The sequence below is a fragment of the Ornithodoros turicata genome, chromosome 4 (genome assembly GCF_037126465.1).
Source record: "Ornithodoros turicata isolate Travis chromosome 4, ASM3712646v1, whole genome shotgun sequence".
Lineage (NCBI taxonomy): Eukaryota > Metazoa > Arthropoda > Arachnida > Ixodida > Argasidae > Ornithodoros > Ornithodoros turicata.
Window position 1 is genome coordinate 42,343,544 of NC_088204.1, and position 25,360 is coordinate 42,368,903.

The 25,360-nt window shown below is 46.0% G+C and overlaps 1 protein-coding gene across 3 annotated transcripts in view; it reads left to right on the forward strand.

Moving 5' to 3' along the window:
- LOC135391463 (phospholipid-transporting ATPase ABCA3-like) overlaps window positions 1–25,360 on the forward strand; it is a 288,004-nt gene that overhangs the window by 47,399 nt on the left and 215,245 nt on the right. For all 3 annotated transcript variants that reach the window (XM_064621719.1, XM_064621720.1, XM_064621721.1), the window contains 2 exons: window positions 21,184–21,275; window positions 21,693–21,845. In XM_064621719.1, coding sequence (XP_064477789.1) covers window positions 21,184–21,275; window positions 21,693–21,845 — 245 coding nt within the window. The remainder of the gene's footprint in view (window positions 1–21,183; window positions 21,276–21,692; window positions 21,846–25,360) is intronic.

A 25,360-nucleotide genomic window follows, 5' to 3' on the forward strand; every position in this document is an offset into this window, starting at 1 on the left:
AACCCAGGAAGCGAAGCCGAAGCCTTCAGAGGCACGGTTGTCCAATATAAATATTTGTACATATTCACGATGAAAGAAGGAAGTCACTGAAAATGTTAGCCAGCTGTAGGACTCGAATCCACATCTTCTGGATTACGTTCTGGAACATCGATTGCCATCATGTACATAGTCAATGCTATTGTCCCTCTAGTTCTTCGCAAAGTGTCCGATGCGAGGAAGGGAACCAACGTTCTCCCAAGGGGGAGAGAACTCCATGGATGTGAAAATTACACCCATCCACGCCAACATTTCGTCATCTTTATCGCTTCTTGTAGACATACAAAATTCTGAAAGCCTCCGTTTGTCAGCAAACTGTGAGGGTTTGAAGCCGTTAGAGCCATCCTACTTTGGTGTGGAAGACTTTAAGGACATATTTGCTCCAAAGGAACCGTCACCAGCGAGAATCACTTCGATAAAAACCATGATTGATTACCTCTTCGAATCTAAGAGCTGGGAGCGTGAGCACTGTTTCCTTGTTTGCATCCAGAATGCTGCAGTGACTGATGTTGGACTGTATCATTTGCGTCTAGAGCAAATCCTTTAGTTTCGGATTAGTTAATAAAAGGCACGAGCAGCGCGAGGTGTGTGATGACAAAGTGGTGTACCACATTCTCTCGCTGACTGGACCGAACTGGATGTCTCCCGGTAGTGTTGAAGCCACACGCACAGGCTGTCCACGGAGTGAAGCCTCAATAAAGGTTATGGGCCCAGTACTCAAGTCAAATCCCACCACGAGAACCAGAACCTCCTCATGTTAAAGTATGTGTTGATATGGATGTGGCTGAATCACATGCAGAAGGTGGGAATGTTGTGAGCCCCCCAGGTGGGAAATCACAGCTCAGTATCTAAACTTGAAGAAGACCGTGAATATGAAGCTACTGACGAATCTGATGTGGAGCCTCCACAGAACGACACTCCAATAAGACGATCGACGAGAATCAGTAGACTACCTAATCGTCTGCAAGTTGATCCAAAGAAGGTTAACTACTGTGAAATGGCGACAGAACAGCAAACTGACGAAGAGCAAACTGACCCACGATCTTACGATGAAGCAATGGCATCGCCATGACGACCACAGTGGATCGAAGCCATGGAAGAGGAACTCAAATCTCTTCATGAGATGGAAACGTGGACCTTAGCATACCAAAGAAAGCAGACATGAAAGTGGTCAAATCAAAGTTTGCGAATCCTCCTTGCATTAGGCCTTGAGGAAGGAATGGCCATGCGCCAACTTTATGTGGAGACAGCGTACCTTCACGGAAGACACGAGAGAAACTGTCTACGTGAAGCCACCTTTGGGCTATCCCGGAGCTGCCAATATAAGTATGTCTACTAAAGAAGGCACTTTACGGCCTCAAGCAATCCGGGAGGACATGGTATACCTAACGCTCGATGAAATCCTCAGGAACTTGGGTTACAGGAGACATGAAGCGGATAGATGTGTTTGCATATTGATCCAAGGACATCAGAAGGTTACCCTAAGCGTATATGTGGACGACATGCTTATGATGGCCACTTCATCAGCCCTTCTAAAAACAGCGATCAAGGACCGAAGGAACAAAGTAGAACTGAAAGACTTGGGAGAGCCAACCTATATTCTCGGAATTGAGGTACTACATGACAAACAGAACAGGACCCTAATGATCAGTCAAAGTAACTACATCGACGAGATCTTAAAGGGACTATGAAATTTCCCGAACCCCCATCCTTTTTTCGCTGGAAACTGTTTTTCCCGCCGAGAAACTAATATGCCACAAATTTTTCCAGACGAAACTGCTCCGCTCTGGTGGAGCGCGCGCTTGAAATGTGTCTTCCGTGTTCCTCCTCTCCCACGCACATTCTCCCGTCGATGGTGTAACCAGCCGCCGGCTCTCAAGCGAAACGCACCGCATCGAAAATATTGTCGCCACCCACAGGGGTGCCCTGTCGTATCCCTTCCCATTGAAAAGAGCGTGCAACCCTGCGCAAAGAACTGTGGGACGGTTCAGGCCTGACGTTTACGCAAACGTCATTACTCACATGATCAGTAAAATGGCGGCGCACATGATCGCCGGTGAACACGTTTGTAAACAATGTCACTTTTGCTTCTGTGATTGGATTCAAAAGCATGTTTTGATCGTACTGACAAGTTTGATCGAATGCAGCAACAGTTAAACATGATCCTCAAGGATGTGGCCTCATAGTACACGGTGAAGTGTTGCGTACAGCGGCTAATTCCTTCGCAATATTTCCGCGGTACCGGCTGCCCGTTGATAAATAAACCTTGTTGTGAATGTATGTCATCTTTGTGTTTTACCTAAACTGAATGTGAAGTGTCCACAAAAAGAAAAAAAAAACGTCCCCTACCTCAGTCAGTTGGGCAGCCGCAGTAGTTTATCGCTTTACCGGGTTTTACCATGACATGGTGTTCCTGAAACCTTGGTTAGGAAGTTTGAGAGACAAGTTGGTAGTCCAGTAGTTACTAAATGAAGTGTTTACTGACGCAGGTTAAAGGAACAGTGCTGGGGAGACCCAGAACAAAAAGCAGCAACAAACTATTTACATGAGCCAACGTTTGCTCTTGACATACACTATGTGAAGTTTGTATTGTATCACTATATACAAGGCAACATGACCCAAGGGCAAGTGGGTGAAATATTTACAAACTATAAAACAATGAAAGGATGCTCTATATAATATATACATTACTGTAGTAGAACAGAGTGTGTTACAGTAGTAACCTGTGAAGTGGTCTTAACCATAGATCGAGAAAGTGCCCGTCATAAATAACTCGTTACAAATTCAGTTACCCCATGAAAAATATAACAGTTAATAATTATGTTCTTCAGCCTGAAATGTAACTTGCAGTTACTGAGTTACTTACACTTACGTTACTTCGAACAAAAAATAGGTAAATAGTATTTGGTAATAGTGTTAGGTAATTAGCAGCGCGTGTGAGCAGTTGAGCTAGACCTTGAGTTACCTGCGGAGAAGTACAATACGACTAGGTCGTTTTCATTTATGTCCAACAATAGACCTCTCCCTTTTTGTAAACAAATGACGTCATAGTGTTCGACACCGCTACAAATTTGGTAAAGTTGAACTACACTCGAAGCTAGAGGTGAACAAGGTCAACCCCGAAAGCCTCCGTCTTGATGATATTATGATGGTCCCAGAAAGGGATGCGACCTTCTTTCCTATTTTTCTTCCAGTAGGAGGCAGGAAACAAGTTCCCATTCGTGGAACCCAGCCCACCCCTTCCGATTTGTCTCTGTCTACCAACATTATGATGACGTTTCTCTGGTAGGGGTCCATTCGAACGCTTTGCATCTTGCTCCCTGTGGGCACACAACGGGCCAGCTTCATTTCAATGGCAGCAGTTCTTACTCCCTGAATAGAATACTGTCATTGATTGAGCATCACGAAATGGTAAAAAATGGCATAAATGAACTGGAGGGAAAGCAAGAAAATATGTGGACGTGAGTGAAAAGTGAATTAAAAGTAACTTGGTACTTAACTTACGTTACTCTGGCAAAGTTACCTAAAAAAGAAACGAGTTCCTCTGAAAGTTACCACGGCACAAGAGTACCGAGTTAAGTTACAAGTTGCCAAAAAAAAAAGGAACTTTGTTACGGTAACGAGTTACTTGTAACGAGTTACCTCGAACTCTGGTCTTAACCGTGATACTGAGTACCTGCTCAATGCAATGCTTCTTGCAACAAACAAAACACTTCAATTACTCCCCCTTAAACTGTGTTAACTTTGTGAAAAGCTGCCTGCAGCGCTGTCTATGCAAGTCAGCAGTGGCTTGCCTGCTTGCATGATGTAATCGTACCTCGAGGTATTTTTGTGCTATACTCTTCACGATGTGATAGTAATGATTTTCCAGTGGACCCTGATCAAGCATATGTTGTTGCCGGAGTGATTGAAACACTTGACTTTCAAAAAGGGGTTCAAGCACACGAGGAAGCACTTCACGCAACACTATGCTCGACGGCTGTCCTTTCTCATTTAGCGCCCCACGGAGAACTCTTTCTGATTTTCGACAAACAGCAATAACGTCTTGTGACGGAAAGACAGCTTCACCTTGCAGTCTTCGTAGTATCAAAGAGTGATATGGCCTTGGCTCTGACATGGTTAGCGTTGGGACACATGTCTCACATTTCAGGTACCCTTGTAGGTAACGTGCAATATACCCTGCGATGTACACTACCACCCTCTCTCCAAAAACTGAGGGTTCACGTGAATCTGGGAAGTAGTCATGGTCCCGCAGGTCAGCCGGCACGACGTGGTCCTCTGTTGTCATGTTTCTTCTAATCGATGTTACATTAATGATGTCTTCTGATCGAGATGTATAGCTGCTGGCATGAAGAATTGCAATGTTTTCTAGTGGAAGGCAATTTCCCATTCCTGTTTCTTGTACTTCATTTTGGATGAGCAGTTTCTTGAATCCAGCTGCCAATTGTCGTGCTGTTGGGTTGTTATTCCATCCCCCCTGAGCTCGAAGTGTGCCAAAGAAGAGTTCCAAGTGATCTTGGCTGATCCTATGTGTGGGTAGGTACGTTATGGCACCCTTGGAAATCAGGTGCTCATAAACTTCCAAGGAGCTCTGGCAACAAACAAGGAATCCCAAGAATCCAGTTTTCCTGTTGCATTTTAGGATAGCAGGGCCGGATATGCTTGTTCTAAGTGAAGTGATGTACGCTGCCGCGCAGTTGAAGAGGTCACGAACATTTTCTATGTTTTCTGGACATAGGGGCTTCTTCCAGTTCTTCTGTATCATGCTGCGGGAGTTTAGCACATCAAAAATGTCATTCACCATCCTAAGGAACTTCTCAGTGGCTTCCGAGTCACTGAACTCTGGAAGGGGGAGACTGCGGCATTCAGCTAGTGCATCAGCTACAGATGTGCTCATTACTTGGGCGGCCAGGTTAACCTTCATAGGCTGCCGCTGCCAGTTGATGTGTGCCACCCGCAGCCTATTTCCTGCATGCAGGCCTTCCCTCGCTTGCAGCAAATGCAGCTTCTCTATATATGCCCATGAGATAGTGTCTCCTTCATTATCTACAAAGGTTTCCTTGTGGGACAGGGCATTGCGGATTAGTTTTAGCATATGACATGCGTCCAAAAATGCACTTATTGGCTCACCAGTCTCAGGGTGGGGAAAGCTTGTCTTGAGGCCCTTTTCGTAGTCAAAGGAGCAATCCAAGTTGCGAAGCATGGCAACGTTTGACGATGCCCCATCACAAGTGATTGACACGATGGTTGCACCTGCTTCATGTAAAAGTGATAATGCCTCGCGCACAAGGTGTGTCTTCTGCTCACCAGATATGCCATCAACTAAGAAATAGCCGATTGGCAGCTTCCACTTTTCCGTGATGGAAACAATCATCACAACAAATGCTTCTTTGGCTATTGCTGTATCATCGGTGGAGTCAGGCCCGAGGCTGACATAGCCGTATGTCCTCCTTCCATCCCACTCGACATGTTTCCTTATTGCCATTTCATCAACCATGAGGCTGCACACTGTAACTCTGCCTTTGCTGTTTTCATAAGCTGTCTTCATTCGGAGTGCTGTGAGGGCTTCTTTTGAGAATCCTGGTTCGCCGTCGATTGATTGATACCACTTCTTTATTGTCCGTGGATGTGGCAGGCAGGTGTCGAAAGTGCTACGCACATATTTATAAGCACGAGGGGAATAAAAGTGGAGTGTCAAGGCAAAGGCACGTAACTCTGGGCTGTACTGACGTGGCACGGGTTTTCCCTTCTGTTTTGCTGTTTGTCGTTTGAGGATGTCTTTGTGGGCTCCTGCTATGTTTTCTAAGCAGTCTGCATTTTCTTGCAGTAGTATGTTCTTGGACCTCAAGTCTTTTATTACATCTTCGAGGTGTGCCACTTTTTGCTTTATGCGTCGCTGTGCCTGCTGGAGAGCCTTTATCCTCTTTTTGCTGGCAGTGTGCAGCGATGCCACTCGTTTGACCTCCTTTTTCAAAAACGCCTTAACAGGTGTGTCCTCAGTGGCATGGCTGTCCTGGACAGTGAGCATGCAGTCGTCTTGTTAGACGTAAATTCATAACACACACATTGAAATTTACCAGCTTCTCGCAATAAAAAATAAGTATGCATCATTTAACTTATGATTTTATATATTCTACATTGAAATTATCGTGCAAAAATGCAGGTTGCACGGTACATAATTATGCCAATCAATATTAGGTACCTCATTGTAAGTTTAATCAAAGGACCTTCAGAGAAATGTCTCAGCTTTCTTTACCGCTACGTTGTTGCAGTTCACATCCCCCCTGCCTTTGTGTGAAGGGTCAGCTGCGAGTGTTTCCACCTGACTTTCAGTTTATAGGAACAGGCATGATTCATGATTGATTTGTACCATGCACATGATTAGAAGCAAACGAGATGCACTAACAGCTTGCGAGGGCTACGTAGATGGACAAGCTGGAGTGCTCTTCCTCTATGCCTCCCAATCCTACTTCCTAGAATAAATGACACAGACATGCAAATCAACAAAGAATAAATCAATGTAAGTATTTTATTTCATCATTGAGTGTACATCATAAATGCAATTCATTTTTCTCATGCTGTTAGTAAAAATCAGTCAAATCACAAATCAGTCAAATCACAGATCTAAATCAATACATGCCATCAAGATGTCATGTTAGGAATTAGAAGATACATGCAAACACATTTGATGGAATAGAAAGAGGCTGGTTTATAGCGCGTAGTACGCTCCAAGTAAGCTACGTAGATGCAGCCTGTACAAAATGTCAGCCGCCATCATACCCTCGTGATGAAAGATTTTTCTTCTAAAACGTAAAGGGCACAATAAACCCTTGAGTGTTCAGGGTACATCTTGCTCTCCCTTTCTCTTTTATTGTGTGCAATATGTTGTATTTAACTGCACTTGGTTATTAATTTCGAGGTAGTGGCCATGTCTCAAGACAGATTGGTATATCCTCCAATGACAAGAAGAACTATATGGTTTGAATGTATCCCCAACTGTAGTGGCACAGAGAGATTCTATGTTACTGTTGATATAAGCATGCCGCACATTCCCTCTGTGGTCTGAGATGAAACAGTAGCCCTCCTGATTGTTCTTACCAATATAATCCCTCTGGTAGGGGTCACAGGAGTGGAGGTGCTCGCAGTATCCTATGTGTCCGATAGAAAAATAAAATGCATGTATATACCTTGACTGCACTTAAATGTATAGCATCCTTTCAACTGTTTTGCTTTTGGTAGTCCTCACCAGTGAAATCCTTCTGCTAGATGTGGCAGCAGCATAGGGAGCATAGGTGATGGCACTGGTTTCCTGTATACACAAAGGAAAGGAAAAGATGGAGATCACCCTCAGCTATAGCTAAATGTACTGTAGAATTGTAAAAGCAGGTGTACACCAATAAAGAAGGCAAAGCATAAAAACGTTAGCATTCACAAAGCATCACTACTGTGTTTCCATACTTATAACCCCTTCATAGCAACAGTGTGGGCGAGTTGGTACATACTGGACACAAAATACACTGCAGAGACCGGACATGACTAGTCAAATGAGACGGATGATTCAAATTCATAATAGAGGTGGTAACAGTGTGCCTTCCATTACCCTCCTTTCCCACGAGACCCAGTATGTCAACCACAAAATTGTTTTCATTCCTTCCCAATAAACCACAGTTGTTAGTCAAGAGCTTCATTTGTCTACTCACATCCTGTCTCTGCGCTGTTTTTTGTGCCAGTTTATACCTAGGGAGTGACTTTTTCGGGTTCAATGCCTTTCTCAGATTCGGGGGGTAAAAATCAGGCGATAATTGTGCCTTTGTTATACATATATATAATTATATGTATAAATATATATAATTGTGCCGGGTGTTATCGGGTGTTTTTGTTTCTCCTCTTGTCTATTGAGTCCTTTCCTAATCTCTCTTTTTGTGTTTTTTTGCGGGATCGTGACCTTCCAGTGGTAATCCTCGAAGGCATAGACAGTGTTGACACACATGGGTGTATTGCTGGGAGCGTAAGTGACCCATTCTTAAATGTGTTACACGTGGCGACCTTTGTTTGTCTTCAATGGAAACGTCACTTGAAAATTCCATAGTGACTGGAGATCAGAAAGAAATCGGGTTTAACCCGAATTGGTCGTGCATCAGTTCGGGGGTAATAACCGGGCAGAATCGGTTTTAACCCGAAAAAGTCACTCCCTATTTATACCCCTTCTTCATTTCTCTTTCACATTAACATGTCTCGGACACTTGATAGCCTTATGGACATAATTATGTTTCGGCCCAGCTTACTGATTTGACCCAGGTATAAAAATAACCTTGGGTCATGTGTACCAATATGTAAATTTCCAAACACAAATCAACAGGCCGGTCCAAAACATTCAAAACAGGATTGCATTGAGCAGGAATTCTGACAGTTGACATTCTCACCAGTGAGGTATTTAAGCTTGAACAAGAAGCTTGAGGTGATGCATGTCCAGCTTGGACATATCCCTGCAAAATTTGATGAATGCAGTACTGTAGCACAGTTAACTCTGTGCAAGCATATGGAGAACCAGAGAAAGCAAGTACTTACTAATACGTCCTCGTCTTCGAGCTCTGTAAATGGGTTGTGCAACGGGTTACAGTCAAAGCCCGTGCTTTCCTGCAGCCAAAGTAAATCACATACAATACAGGTTTGATGGTTTTAAGAAAGCATAAAAAAAACGATTGTTCAGACCAATTAGATGCCGTTAGATGCCGATGTTAGAAATTATGGTGCTCTGTGCATATGACTAATATTTTGCATAGCTGAAAAGGCAGCAATTTATCTGTATAATGTAAAAACCCCGAGACTAAGGAACACGAAGGGACAGACACAACACCCTTCGTGTTCCCTAGTCTCGGGTTTTTTACATTATGCATCATCTTCACCAGCTCGCGTGCTTCCTAGCCATTTTTTCATAATTTATCTGTGCCCTGTTGTGACCCCGTCAGATGAAAAGTACTGATAACCAAGCAGAACGTGCACAGTGACGTGCTTTGTTTCAGCACAATATAAGAAACAACATCGAGTCGTCTCACTTTGTGTTTGCTGGTTGACATGTTGAGTCACTCAGTTATCTCGATATCAGTTGTTTAACAGGAACCACACATTTTAGTGCAGCATGATTTAGCATCATAAAGCAAAATGTACTATACTTACATCACTCATCTCTGCACAGGAGCTGGACAATAAGTCTTGCTGTCAGGATAGAAATTTCAATGTGAGCTGACTTGTGGAACTCACAGCAGAGTAAACTAAACTGTCTAAACTCTGAGGTAATAAGATGCACAAATAAATTAGCAATACGCTATGCAAGTAGGTCTCTGCGCACGAGAGGGGAAATGTTTGGAAGACGACATGACAAAGTGAGTATCCTCTCCGAAGGCAATAATAGAGGACCACATGTGGACATGTAGTAAAATTATGACACTATATGGTGAAAGACGAAGCCACCTGGTACACAGTGTAATTGATGGCCCTCTTATTTTCGAAAAGGGTGGGGAAATTGGGATGGCTCCACCGGCACGAGGAGAAAGGGGCAACCTAAGGGGCTGCGCAGATAGCTCACACGCTTGCATAGCATACAATGGCATACAAGTTGATGTGTAGAGACTACACTCCTTCACACAGTAAGATACATTATGCATACTGATTGCAGCAATAGTAGACAATGGATAGCAATGGTGGATAAGTTTTTTAGACTCTGTGTTAGTACTGCAAAGCAACTGTGGCTATGTGTGGTGTACTGAGATGGATAGATAGAGCGAAAGAGAACAGCACGAGGGAGTGGTAGAAAGGCTCTGCATCCTGTGTCGAATTCACAGGGAAATGTTGCATGATGTAGCAATAATTGTCCAAATAAAAAATCATATACATGTTTGAGGACTTCAAGTCCTGTAGCTCACAGCACCCTGAGTGTGCACACGAAAGGGCCACTCACTTCATGTTCTCCCTCACAGGTTTCCTCTAGAGCGAGTTCCTCCTGTGTTCTGTCTGGAGCTGGGAGTTGCTCCTGTGCTCCACCAGGAGCTGTGACTAGTTCCATCTAGGAAACAACCAGTATGCCATACAGCAATTGCCACGACATAGCAGAAAAATACAGAATATAAACCTAAATGTATGAAGCACAAACACTGTGCAAGGAAATGCTGTGAACACTGCGTATCATGCCCTGAGAGTGTGAACACGAAAGTGACACTCACTTCATGCTCTGCTTCACGTGCTGCCTCAGGTGCTGTTGAAAGCTGTGCTACCTGGAACATAACCGACATTATATGTGTGCCATAGGTAATTAAATATTGCTAGGGATTGGCAGAAAAATGTAGATCACAAGTTCATATCTCATGTGCTGCACTTTCTAGTCATGTTACTTAATTGAAAATTTCAATAAGGTTACTGCGCATGACCAAAACAAAAAGTATGTTCCCTGATAGCATTACTTACAGAATTTGCTATTCAAGTTTTTTCTTTCCTTTCTTTTATTTTTGTCGACATTAACGCTCACTGATTCATAACAGGTTGTCACAATTTCTTGTACCGTTCAAACAATATTATACGCACTTTGGAGTACGGGAACGAGAGCACTCAAACGCACCTGCAGCTCAGGAGCAGACACAGAAGGATGAGCGATGGGCACCGCACCAGGTCTTAATCGAATCCGTGCTAACGATGTCCAGTCCATGTCACGGTTCTGAAAGTGCTTGGAGCACACTACACTGTGTTTGCTGGGTGTCCATCCAGTTCTCCCAATGGCCTCAACCCAAGCTTCTCGAAGCGTAGGATCTCGTGGGAAACTGTAATCAATAAATAGAAGTAAAGTCAACTGTCGTACGATGTGCGACAAACGCATATACTTACCAGTGAAATGTTATGCCCGAGGCTTTTGTTGCCTCGCCGGACCGGTGCTGACAGCCCATGTAGCAACAACGTCCCATATTTATTATTGTAAAGTGTTATTCACAACTTTAAATACCTAAAAGACGCAGACAGCGACACCAGACTAACACCACATAGTTGCGTTTGGCAAGTTGCCACCGATTGCCACACAGCATAGAAACCACGCCAATTTGTTTTCGTCGCCTTCCGTGCGCGCCGTATCGTCTGCTAGTGACGTCAGGCCTGGACAAGATGGCGGTTTTGCAAGGAGCGACCGCTTGGGGGTGGTTACAAGGTCTGGGACTTCTGGCACCCCTGTGTCGCCACCGGCGTGCGAGCTCGGAAGATCTCTGATTGGCTGCGCATTATATGTATAAATATTTGGATGCTCATTGGTCTAAAAAACTGGCGTAAAAAAGTTTCCTTCGCGCTGATTGGGCGAGAGTCATTTGACTGAGGAGCGAGCATCCGAACGCGCGAACCGCTTAACGGAAGCAGTCGAACGGAGGAGAAAGAAAAATGACAGAGGAAGCATCGGAGACATCGCGCCTGTCCGGCCGCGCGTGTGCTCTCGGACTGCAACCGCTGTGCACGCAGACGCTACGGCGTAGTTTGAGGGTTTTGAATGCTTTAGATTTAGATTGTTGCGAACTGCTAATGTGAGGACGGAATGGCACCTCATCATCACAACAGCGGGAAGACGAACATGACATGGAATCCCTGCACCTCCAAAGGACGCAGAAATAGTCAGAGAGGAAGTCTGCACTCTTTCCGACGTACTGCAGGTGAACGGTAAGACAAGTTTAATTACTTTTTTTGTCACTGAAGGAAGTAATGCAGGTTTATCACGTCAAGTGTATTACGTACAACATTTACGAGTCACTCGGTACGTTAGCGGCGTTTCATTGTCCAGTGCATTGCCGTAACTTGTGCGTTTCTGATATGCCGTTAATCAAATTATGTGTGGTTATGCTAGTTGCACCTCATGCGCGTCGCAGCCGTTCATTCACTGTTATCTACGAACATTCGTGACAAATGCCTTGGTGTTCAAATACGTAATCAAGATCGATTGCCTATTATAGCAGTGATTTTCGTGCAGAGTTACGAATCATCAATATATTTTTTGTTTTGTTTTAGTTCTCCCGCAGCCATCTGCAACAACGACGCACATAGCTCAGCATTGGCGTTTGAACTGCCCTTCGATATCGAAGAACCTAAAGCTCCAGTGAAGCCTGTTACAAGACGTAAAAAGATATGTACTGTAGCTTTTTCGTGGCAGTTCCCGAGGACAAATAAAGTTGATTTGTCATACACCATCGCTTTTTGATTGTCTGCTTCGGGACAGCATGATCGTTGCTCTACAGCAAGACAGCAAGCGTCGAAGACAATCGCACAAACTGACGAGCCTGGGGGGGGGGGGGACGAGAGGAGAGACGAAAAACCCGAGGAGAGAAGGGGAAGGAGGTTGGGAAAGAAGGTCGGTCTGCGCATGCGCTCTGGGCCCGAGCTTTTTTCCCGCGCTTCAGCTCGGGGACACTGAGTGGCTCCTCGAGATCACGTGGTTTGGGCGCCCGCCATTTTCCCTGGACCATTGCGGAAGCGGCAGCTTCCGGCGGATGGTGTAACTGTACGGACCGCACTTCTGTACCCCGTTACGTCACCGGTGTTGCGCAATGGCAAGTAATGCTGCGAGCCCGCTGGTGCTGTCGCCTCCCAGTCGCAGATAGAAGGTCACGAGGTCTCTCGTCGCGTCTGAGGGTTGAAGTTGAATCATTACGTTTTCTTGGTTGGAGGCGTTCGGATAACACGCTATAATGAACAGCGTTTTGTGTGTGAATCGTTTGTTACACTTGAGCTGCCAAGTATGACATGTGAGCTGTACTTTTTCATTGAATGTATTCGTCCTCTGCTCTGCGACCGTTCACAACAAGGAACTCACGCACCTCCGTGGCTTTGAGAGTTTTGCCGACGAGTTAGCGATTCACCGCAACGTGTACTGGTTGTATCGCCGTCACCAATGGAAAGTGTCTTGTGGTTGCTTGGCGTTGCAGTTATATTTACGTCAGTTGCAGTTATGTTTACGTGTTGGCAATCCGACAACAAAGGAAGTGCGTTGTGAAGTGTGTGATATTTGGAAGGTGCCCCCTTTGTTGCTCGATTTGTTTGCACGAATTATCGTAAAAGACTGGGTGCTCTAATGTTTTGTTTTACTTTGTTTCAACTCGTGTTCTTCGTCACCATTACTGGTATTATTCAAAGCAGCTTCGCGCCTTCACGAGATTTTGATTTACTCTGCATTTATTGTTCTACAGATGGCTGTATTTCCTTCCGCCGAAGGACTTGTTGTTTGCCTAAGAATATGTTTCATGCAAGAATTTATTGATGAGCACGTCACGTATTCTGTATTCAATGTTGAGCACGTCTTACATCTGAACATTTAGCATTGTCAACCACCATGCCTACAAATGCAGCGCATTGTGTAAGAGTTCTGCACATCGTAGTTATTTCTGCTAACTGTTTGTCGTTTCACAAATTTATTGTTCAACCAGGTTTCCAATACTGCACCCTAAGGCTGAGGGACACAATCTAACGACACCAGTTCGCCTGCTTCACTGCCATCTTATATTATTGTGTTACGTAAGCTTGAAGTCACCAGTTGAGGTAACTGGAAAGAAGCAAAAAAACCCAGTACTCACGTAACATGCCCAATATTTTGCAATTAAAAAAAACAAGTAATTGGTACTATTTCAAGTAAACTGCTTGTTGGTCTTCTGACGGAAATCTGCTTTCTTTGTGCTGTTCCATTTGCCAACAGGACAGAGTCCTCAGCGATGCAGGCTCCTCCGAGGGTATGAGCACTCTTGTATGTGCGTCAAGGACGAGGGCATCAGGCTCAAACAGCTGAAATGTCGACATTTCGCTCAAATAATACAATAACTAAGACCTAACATCTACATATACACATTATATGCTATACATACATAACTTTTACTTTTAATAGAACACAGGATATTTTCTATTTTACACTGTCACACAGCTCATCTAACAAAGTATTGGCACCAGTGTTACCAGCAAATAAGGGCTGAAGTAGCTGCACAGGCTTGCAGGATACCCAGAGCATGGTTGAACACAGTAGTACACCACTGGTATGATAATGGTTGGTAGGGTTATTTTTTGGTAATGTGAAACAAAGTGGAGAGTTGTAGCAGGAACACAATCTCACGAGGGCATAGTGCATCAAAGGTACGTTCCTTTAATTTAGGGGTGACCTGCAGAACACTTGCTGGAGTTGTTCTGGCATGTTACCCCGGTGAAAGACTTCAGCTGCCATACACATGGGCTGCCCTGATTTGAGAGAAGAAAATAACACAGCACACAACTCGAGTTCCAGTGAATGCAAATGATGTAATCTAAATGAGCAATGATTATAAGTGTAAACAAGAAAATGTCCCCCTCAATATCATAATTGTGCACATAATAAAGCAAACTGTAAATCAAATAACAAAAAGGTAAAACAAAACTGGAAGTAAGGAATCTGGAAAAAGGGTTCACAGCATTTGTCTGCTCTGAATAGTGGGTTGCAATGATCATGCTGTCTCACCTAAGGGGTTTCAGGCTCCGCCGAGGGAGTCACCTGTAAACATGAAAGCAGATGAGTGGAGAGAGAAGAACGGATACGTATCTTCAACATATTACATAAATATTCTGTTGAAGTATGGTTTCTAAGATCATGCTAAACGAAGTGTACTTTTATCAACAGTGCACCACCTGAGTTTAGGGACTATATTCGGTAACTTCTGTTTTCTTTTTTTAACTCTCTCTGTGCCGTAAGCGGTGGCAAGGTTCAGAGTCACGCAGATGAGAATTAACCCATTTACGCAACCCTGAAATCTGTGATAGCATTTGAACCACACGGACTAAGAGACCTTTGTTAGCCCCAATAACGAAAAATACTCACACCTTTGCGCCGTTTAGGTGGATGTTCTTTCCCCGGTGTGGACAGGTATTGTGATGGTGCTACACCTTGATTCAGACGACACTGAGCTCGTTATCCAGTACGTTGAAGAGATTCAGCGTACGCTTCGTAAATGCGATCATGAAATGTCCGCTACAAATACGAGCAGTCGATGGCACCACATCGTCTTTCCACTCCGGCGGCCCGATTGCTTCGTGGCATCAAAAGCTGTCCGTCTCGTCACTGGGAAGCATGATACAGTGGATGCCAGGCGAATATTGACGTAAATTAGGGCAACCAAATATCCAACATCGTCCTGGCATGTCGACGAAAACCGCAGGATGCGACTGCGATAGACTGCGACCATCGCGCGAAAACTGCTGTCATGGAGATTCCCACTCCAGATGAACGCATACGCGGGATCCTACGGCGCATGCTTCTGGTGGGACGCGGGATCCTACCGGCTCAGCAAAACGTCACGATGACGTGTTGCAGAGCCGGCCGTGGTCCCGTCAAGTTGCTTGCGGTGTCTCCGCTCGGCAGTTCACCACGGCGCGGCGCCAGCTGTCCTTCCTTCGCCGCTCCGTTTAAATTCGCTCCCGCGAATACTCCTCGCATGATGAAGGTACAATTTTGGTTCTGACTCGGGAAAAGGTTTCCTTTCTGATGAAAAAGAGAAAAAATAATTTCATAGTCCCTTTAAACCGCTTCAAGATGGAGGATTGGAAACCGATAAAAACACCAATGGAAGTTGGACAGACGATTGACACGACGACTGCGACTGCTGCAGAGAAGAATCCGAATGTACCATATCAGTCCCTGATAGGAAATTTAATGTATTGGGTGCAAGGGACACGTCGAGACCTTGCTTTTGTCACTCACTACCTGAGCCAGTTCAACTTAAACCACACGGTAAGTCACTGGAGGATGGCGAAAAGAGTGCTCGCTACCTCAAGGGAACCCGCAACGTTGGAGTAACATACAGCGCATGCAAGGAGCCAATAACAGGTTACACCGATGCAAGCTGGAACGAGTGCGGTACTGACAGATCGAGGAGTGGTTACGTGTTTATAATGTCTCAGGGTGCAATCAGTTGGAGATCGACGAGGCAACAACTAACAGCTTTGTCAACATGCGAAGCGGAATACATTGCGCTCACGGAAGGCTTAAAAGAAGGAAAGTGGATGAAAACGTTCCTGGCAGAACTTGGATTCAATAACTAAGGAACACAGATCTTAAAAGTCCGTTGTGACAACCAGTCTGCCATCAGAATAACTGAAAACCCGATTTATCACGAACGAACAAGGCACATCGATCTCGAATACCTATTCCCCAGAAATGAAGTGGAAAACAAACGGTCCAGGATCACATTCTTACGCACTGAAGACATGATCGCCGACGCTTTGACGAAACCGGTGCCGAACGCAAAGAACACCGTGTGCGGCAAAGGATTGGGCTTCACAAACTTTCCTTGATGTGTAGGATTTGCTGGACGCAGGGGGGCATATGTTGGGCTGTATCTTTTGCGTCTAGCGCAAATCCTTTAGTTTCGGATTAGTTATCTTTTAATAATAAAAGGCCCGAGCCGCGCGAGGTGTGTGATGACAAAGTAGTGTACCACATTCTCTCGCTGACTCGACCGAACTGGATGTCTGACTGATGCTCTCTCCGTAGTGTTGTAGCCACAGGCACAGACTGTCCACGGCATGAAACCTCAACGACTGACTTTGTGCACCGATACTTTCGGTTGAACTTTCCAATACTACCTTGACATTGTGCGACATGCCATGAATACATACGGGAATGATCACCCGCACAACTGAAGGGTACTTCCCTTTACTGCTCTTCCTTCCACTCATCTTTAAGTTCCTGACACATTCAGAATCACCGTATCAGCGTATACTGCGCAGGAAGCGGTTTGTGCGGTATTGTGAAAGGTTTTGTGCAATATTTTTGCACGAAGTACAACACAAACAGTGCATAATTGATAAAAAACTAAGCGTCGATTACGTTTTCTTGAGTATGCACTTGAAAAACAGCTTCACCACGCAACATGATGAGAACCAGCCGTCGTTCTGAGTATCTGTCTCATAGGTTTTGTTTGAGGTGTATCAATTGATAAGAAAATGCATAAACGTCCTGTTTTGAAGAGATCCGGAAAGAGAAAGATATCATTTTGAATAACCGTTGGTCCTGACCGTGTTAGGAGTCGTTCTCTTTTTATAGTGTATAGACCCGATCCACGCCACTTCATCTCACAGGTGTCCTTTCATCATTACTTGGGTGGGTGTTCGTGTTGGGTGGAAGAACTACAGTTGTCCCAATTTCTTAATAATGTTGGGCTGTATCTTTTGCGTCTAGCGCAAATCCTTTTCGTTTCGGATTAGTTTCGGATTAGTTATCTTTTAATAATAAAAGACCCGAGCAGCGCGAGGTGTGTGACGACAAAGTGGTGTACCACATTCTCTCGCTGACTGGACCGAACTGGATGTCTGACTGATGCTCTCTCGGTAGTGTTGAAGCCACACGCACAGATTGTCCACGGCATAAAACCTCAACAAAAGGTTATGGGCCCAGATCGGTTTCAAGACACCGAGTAACCTCAAGCGGTGAGCAAGTTCATATTCTTTTGAGAAAACAAAATGGCGGAGGGAACGTCGACTAACCACTCGGTCCACTTAGAGAAGCTTGACTTCAGCAATTATCCCACATGGCGTTTTAAAATGACGATATACCTCAAGGCGAAGGGACTTCGGTCAGCCGTGGAAGGCGAACGCCCAATTGACCAAGATGCCAGGCGTGAATGGGACAAGAAGGAGATCGAGGCTACTAACGTCATGGTCCAGTCGCTGTCAAGCGCACAGACGAGTTACGTCGTAAACCAGACGTCTGCAAAGGACATTTGGAACAAACTCGAAGAGGCTAACCGAGGTCGTGTACTCGAAAAGAAAATTGCTCTAAAACGGGAGCTTAACGGGATTAAGTGGACCAAAGAAGAAAATGCAGCACAATACATGCACCGCGTAGAATCCCTTTCTGAGCAGTTACGGAGTTTAGGCGAGACTATGCTGCGAAGATGCTGAAGTAGCAACTATAGCCATTCAAGGACTGCCAAGAGCATATTATGGAGTAGCCCGAGGCTTTGACGTGTGTTCTATGCCCGATATTACCCTACAAAAGGTCAGATATGCCGTTCTACAAGAACAACAACGTCAGAAAAGGGACTCAGTTGATGAAGCCGCTTGTAAAGCAAGTGCTCGGCCGAAAAGGTACCAGCACGAGGATAAATATGCTTCGCAAACCAAAGCGCTAAAGTGCTACAATTGTGGGAAAACTGGACACTTCGCACGAAACTGCTGGACCCGTTCAGCAGGAAACGCTGGAAGTGGGACGCCACGTCAGAACAGGAATCGAGACGAGTCATTCAGGATTCGACATCCCGACACAACTGAAGGAAAGTCGAGGCAAACGGCCAGACTAGCCAGAGCACCCACAGCACAGGATAGAAACGGACGACTGACAAATGAATTTGCTTTCGGCGTTAAGGAATTTAAGTGTGCCTCTGAAGATTGGTCCATTGATTCGGGAGCCACAAGCCATATGACCGGATGCATGGATATCCTAAGGGACTTCAAGCCCGAAAAGAAGAGGCAAGTTACGGTGGCCGGTGGCAAGACTATTGACGCTGAGGGGTCCGGAACCGTCATTTTTCGCGTCCTAGATGACGATGTGGACAACAGGCTAACAGCAAGAAACGTTCTTTATGTTCCTGGTATAACGGATAACCTGATTTCCGTGTCTAAGCTTACCGACAGCGGTATGCAAGTTATCTTCAGCGACGACGATTGCACCGTCCACAAGGAAGAGAACTTCGTTTTCTCCGCGGTGAAAACTGACGGCATCTACAAAATGAATGCACAAGCCATACCGGTAACAGAGCGGGCGGATCATGCAAAGATCGACAGTGCAGAAATGCTGTGGCACCGTCGTATGGGACACTTGAACGTCGACGCGCTTATGAAAATGTCACGAACAAATGCGGTGACCGGCCTACCACTCCTTTCGAAGAGAATGGAAACCTGCGAGAACTGTGTCATTGGGAAGCACTCAAGATAACCTTTCAGGGCGCTCTCAAGTCACAGCTCAGAAGTACTAGAATTGCTGCATCTAGACCTATGTGGCCCTTTTCCAGTGGAGTCAATAGGGAGAAGCAAGTATTTTATGGTTATTGTAGATGACTGTAGTAGACGAGCAGCAGTTCATTTCTTACGCTATAAAAGCGAAGCCGCTGAAGCATTAAAGGAACACATATGCACCGCCGAAACCCAACTTGGACGGACTGTCAAAAGGATTCGTACTGACAATGGGGGTGAGTTCGTCAACGATCGTTTGGCACATTTCTTAAAAGCAAGGGGAATAGTTCATGAGAGGACCGCGCCATATTCACCCGCTCAGAATGGCGTTGCAGAGCGAATGAACAGAACATTAGTCGAGACAGCTCGAACGCTCCTGCACGAAGCTGAACTGCCTATGTTTTTTGGGCCGAGGCAGTCAACGCTGCGGCATACATAAAAAACCTTTGCAGCAAGAAGGTTCTCGATGGAGGCATATCAGAGGAAATATACTCGAAACGCTACCAATCGGTACGATACTTTAAAGTTTTGGTTGCCTTGCCTATGCCTGGATTCCTGGTAACCAAAGAAACAAGCTCGATAAAAAAAGCCGGCAGGTTATTTTCGTGGGATATTACCAAGACAAGAAAGCTTATCGTCTCTATGATCCGTCCAGCAAGTCAATCATTGCTAGCAGAGACGTAAAATTTATAGAAGACAAAAAGGGTTCACTCCTGTTGAACAGCGACAGTAAAAGCCAGGAGGATTACGAAAGTTTTCAGTACTCAAGTCAAATCCCACCACGAGAACCAGAACCTCCTCATGATAACGTATTTGTTGATATGGATGTGGCTGAATCACAAGCAGAAGGTGGGAATGTTGTGACCACCCAGGTGGGAAATCACAGCTCAATATCTCAACTTGAACAAGACAGTGAGTATGAAGCTACTGACGAATCTGATGTGGAGCCTCCACAGAACGACGCTCCAATAAGACGATCGACGAGAATCAGTAGACCACCTAGTCGTCTGAAAGTTGATCCAAAGAAGGCTAACTACTGTGAAATGGCGACAGAACAGCAAACGGAGCAAAAGCAAACTGACCCACGATCTTACGATGAAGCGATAGCGTCGCCACAACGAGCACAGTGGATCGAAGCCATGGAAGAGGAACTCAAATCTCTTCATAAAATGGAAACGTGGACCTTAGTACCAAAGAAAGCAGACATGAAAGTGGTCAAATCAAAATGGGTCTATCGCATCAAGAGAGACGCCGCAGGAAATATAGACAAGTATAAGGCACGCCTTGTTGCCGTAGGGACATAGCAGGTTGAAGGCGTGGATTATTTTGAGACTTTTTCACCCGTTGTCAAGTTGACAAGTTTAAAACAGCCATCAAGGACCATCAAGCCATCAAGGACCTAGGGCAAAAGGTCGAACTGAAAGACTTGGGAGAGCCAACCTATATTCTCGGAATTGAGGTACAACATGACAGACAGAACAGGACCCTAACGATCAGTCAAAGAAAATACATTGACGAGATCTTAAATCGCTTCAAGATGGAGGATTGCAAACCGATAAAAACACCAATGGAAGTTGGACAGAGGAATGACACGACGACTGCGACTGCTGACCTCAACAACTAAGTCTCCGCAAATTAGGCTACATGTTTCCATGGGCGTACGGGGAGTGTGTGTGTGTGGGGGGGGGGGGGGGGTTATTCTCAGACGTCATAAAATATTAACCTCTGAGCACCCGCACAGTCCGCAGTGTCCGTCACCAGTAAAAGCAGTGTGTTTTACGCTTTGCCCCCCCCCCCCTCCCACCTCCGGAAAAAAAAAATTCTGGGAACGCCCATTCATGTTTCGGTCTGTTAGCTCCCCTTAAAAAATATGAGCACGCAGCTTCAGACAAAAGTTTACGGAACGCGGCACTGGTGTGTATCTTCGTTGGAACGGTACCCTGTTACCTATCAGGGAGAGGTTGAATAAGATACGGGTGACCGGCTGTTCTACCCATGTCGCAGTATGTGTGTCCGCTCCTTTTTGCTGCTAAGGTGTCGCTTGAATGGAGAAATGCGACACCCCGGTTTTCCATAAACTTTTATCCCAAGTTGTATCAACCATACCACGTATGTCGTTTTTTACCTGTACTGCTTTTGTTCACACTACCTCTATGTTTTGAACAGCTCGCCTGCTTCCTGTCCAATATGCCGTGGAGTCTAGCATCATCCAACTGACTGCACCTCGGGAAAGCAATTATAGTGATAATCACAATATGGTGAGACCGTTCCCCAGCTATCCTTTCTCTAGTCTGTAGTATGTTTACTTCATGATACGTTCCTGAGCAAAGTAGTTTTTGCCATGAATGTGGGTCCCATGGTTCCCATGGGTTTTTCGAGGCAATTCCAGGCAGATCCAGTGGAGCTGCCTGGTCTATTAATGGATGTTCGCTCTTCCCATTTGTTTATTGACTATGCTTGACTTTCATGAGTGGTCTATGTAAGATCGGATCTCTGCAATGGCAAGTTCCGTGACTAAATCATTGTAAGCCAATGAAGCTTTCCAGAAGCAAACGAGAAGAAGGCAACAACTTGTGTTTGGAGACACTCTCGTGCATCCTAAAACGGAACTTCACCATAACGCGATCTTAGCCAAATCTTAGGTAAATATATATTAGCGTCGAATTTTTTTTCAGCTGGAACTCCAACGCTTTCCGTACCCCCGTGTGTTTGAGGGATCTGAAGGTGCCACATTGTCCATGGTCGCAATACGCTTTGGAATTGGTATCTTCGTACCATTCTGTACCCTAGTCATGACACTGGTTCAAGAGAAGTCCACAGGCATGAAGGTAAGCAAGCAATCAACCACATGGCATCATGCGTTTAGCTGTTCTTTCATCACTCTTGGTTGCTTCGAAAAAGTGCGCATACCAACGGCTATGACGTGAAGGGTGGCTGCTTGATTCTATGATGAGAAAAGCCAGCTCAACAAGCAAAACCGACGACACAGTATATACCAGCAATGCTCTGTCGTGTGTCATTCGATTTACGTGTTTCTGATATTTCACAAGTCAGTCTGTGCATCTTTACCTACGAGCAGGCTTCTTGCTTGTTTCATTTGCTGAAAGACAGCTTTAGGCGGCTTCACTTTGATTGACTCACATTTTGTTTGTTTCGAAATTGTTTCACATTTTGATTTCGGTGCTTCTTCCATTACACCAATAACATAAATCTTCGTGACAAGGGGTCAACAGTCACAAGGGGCCCTTACCAGTCTGTTAAAAGGGTTTAAAAGGATTCCCGTTTTAAGCCCCCGTTTCATTTTCCTGTGCTGATGATGACGCCCGAATAGGTGTCGAAACGTTCACGATTTTTTCTTTTGTCACTTGTTATGCAAGCCAGTGTTACTCCATACTATTAAAGAAATAAATCTTCGTCTAATATAGAGCCGTGCTTTATGAGGCCATGAGGAACCATCACGCAAAATATATTCGCAACGCCGTGTAGTGTCACCACAATGAAATTTAAAATGTACTCTGATAAAAGAACCTCGGAAAATCCCCAGCTCTTGTACTGGAGCTCTTCAATGCTCATCATACGGCCTGGGGTCGCATTCTCCGTGTATGCCGATGACGTTGCCCTTTGGACAGTAGGCAAGTCACGACCAGCCATTAAGCGCCGTTTACAACAAGCCTTAAACAACGTTCATCTCTACCTTACGCGACTTGAAATTGACCCTTCTCCCGAAAAGTGCGTCGAGCTCCCTTTCACCCAAAAGGCTATGAGTAATTTCCCTCTTTGGGTTGGTGCACGGAAGCTCGAGCCTGTGCGTTCCCATCGCTTCCTTGGTGTGATCCTGGACTCCCATCTGCGCTGGGCTCGCCACATTAAACACCTTGAAACCAAAGTGCAGCGATGGCTTCCTGCCATTCAACATCTTTGTGGCTTCGGCTGGGGCAGTGATCAACGCTCCCTCTTAGCCGTTCACGCGGCTTTGGTGAGGGCGACTGTGCCTTACAGCCTTACAGTCTTGCATAGGGTTTCTGCAACATCGTTCAATACCCTTCAGCCCCTGTTCGCCCGAAGCCTTCGTCGCTGCCTTCGCGTTCGACGAGTGGCTGAAACACGGCGAGTCCTAGCTGAAGCTGGAACTCCCGGTGGAGGTCCTCCGTGAGCGGGAAACGGCTCGACACTTCCAACGAACGTTCCCCGTCATCCACTCGTCAGGAAAATTCGATACCGTCCTGAAAGTGATTTCCATTGCGTGGCGCAGACGGCACGTCCCGCTCTTACCGGCTTCACACCTAGGACTGTCACACCGCCAAACGCCCCCTGGTATCTGCCTGTGCCACTCACCTTCCCACGTCTTCCTGACCTCCAGGTCCGCAGAGCTCAGGTTCCCCCTCAAGTCCTTCGAGCCCATTTTTATGCTCTCGTCGACGCGAAGTTTTCCACCTCTACCGCCGCTTACACCGATGGCGCATCTCGAAATGGCAAGTCCGCGTCAGCATTTGTCGTCCTCGACGAAGGCGTTGTTCAACGACGTCGCCTTTGGCATTCTACATCATCCACAACTGCGGAACTCTACGCCATACTTTTCTTTTTGCAGCACATCGTTCCATTCCCATCCCGGAATTGGGTGGTCTCTACTGACTCAGCATCTGCGCTGCAAGCAATTGAAACTTCTGGCATCCGAGGTTCCTCCGCCCCGTTGGTTATGGATGTGTTAACCGCTTACAAACTTGTCTACGAAGCAGGAGATAGGCTCACTCTTCAATGCGTTCATGCCCATTGCGGTGTCGAAGGCAATGAACTGGCGGACAGCGCCACCGAAGCATCTCTCTCGTCTCGGACACGGACGCGTATTGCACTGCTGAGAGGCGATCGGCGCTCCATATTTTGAAACCTTATGACTCCTCTGGCTACCCGCCAACGGACCGCCGACATACTACCCCCCGCCATTCTGAGCAGAGTTGACCCAGCGTTCGCTTTCCGCATGCCAGCACATATCTCTCGTCAAGACGCCGCATCAGTTCATCGAATGCGCCTCGACGTGGCCTTCACAGCACAGTAGCGCTACCGCTTGCGACAAGTTAACTCTCCTTACTGCAGCCACTGCGGTGCTCTTGAAGATCTCGAGCGCATTCTTCTCCGTTGCCCACACTGCCACCTTTCCCGCTCCGTACTCTCCGCCTTCCTCAACGAGCTCGACTCCCGTCCTCTCTTTCTCACCAAACTGCTTGGCCCTTGGCCGCGTCCAGCTCACCAACGCTCTGTCCTCAAGGCTCTCTTCGCCTTTTTGGACGCCACATGACTTCGATCCTCATTGTTACGGGACCCATTCCTTCATCCCCTGCTTCCCCTCCAGCAATGAGGTAGAGTATCGCCCCCGGCGATGAAACTCCCCACCCATTATCCTGAAATAAAGTTGTTGTTATTGGAACCTCGGACGTACGGCCAGATCTCCTCGCCTGGCGTAGACAACTATCGGTTTCCGCTGCGCCGGCGTACGTCACGAGATCTTCCTGCGAAGCATGGAGGAAAGAAACACAGGAGCAGCCCTTCCAGCCTTTCGCCATTGGGACGGGCGTGCAAGCCCTCGCACTGCATTCTGGGATGCTCCTGTCTACCATGTGACCGCTCACGTGACCCCACGAGCATGCGCAGGTCAGCTCCCAAAGCAACCCTCGGGAGTCGTGATTGTCTTGCAGCTCAGACCGCTCAGACATCTGCATTGTGATGAACGCCGCGCGTCCAGTTTTATTTGTGTGAGTTCGGAGGTTTACTCTTGTTTTACCCTTCTACTACAAGACCGTTCACAGTCTGCAGGACAAGCACGCATGACTAGAAACATCATTCGTGGCAGTGACGTTTGTGTGACGACGTGACCACGTTTTGTGTTTGTTGCTGAAGTGCTAAAGCGTGCCAGTAAACAAACTTGTACAACAATGAAGGAAATGAGATGAATCTGCAGCTCTAGCACAGCGCCAGCTTGCTAACGAACTATTCAAGATGACTCTCTCACAGACAGGGGTACAAAACAACCGATCAAGTACGTACTTACGAATGAACGTTATTCCCGTGACAGAGCTGCTTTCTGTTAACGACAGCCGCAACCGCGGTAAGAACACCTTAACAAACCGTTGTTTCCGCAATGGTGCTCACATTTTATGAGTAAATGACTTCGGAAAAGCATAAAAGCACGTTAAGCAGCGCGAGCAACAAAGCGTTGCTAAACCGAAACTTTAGAGAGGATCACGTGGCGGACAGGAAGTAACGGCGGTTTTGACAGGAGCGACCGCCAGAGGGGTCCCACGAAAATCTGTTCGAAACGCCCCCTCCTGTGTTTCCTTCCTCCATGCTG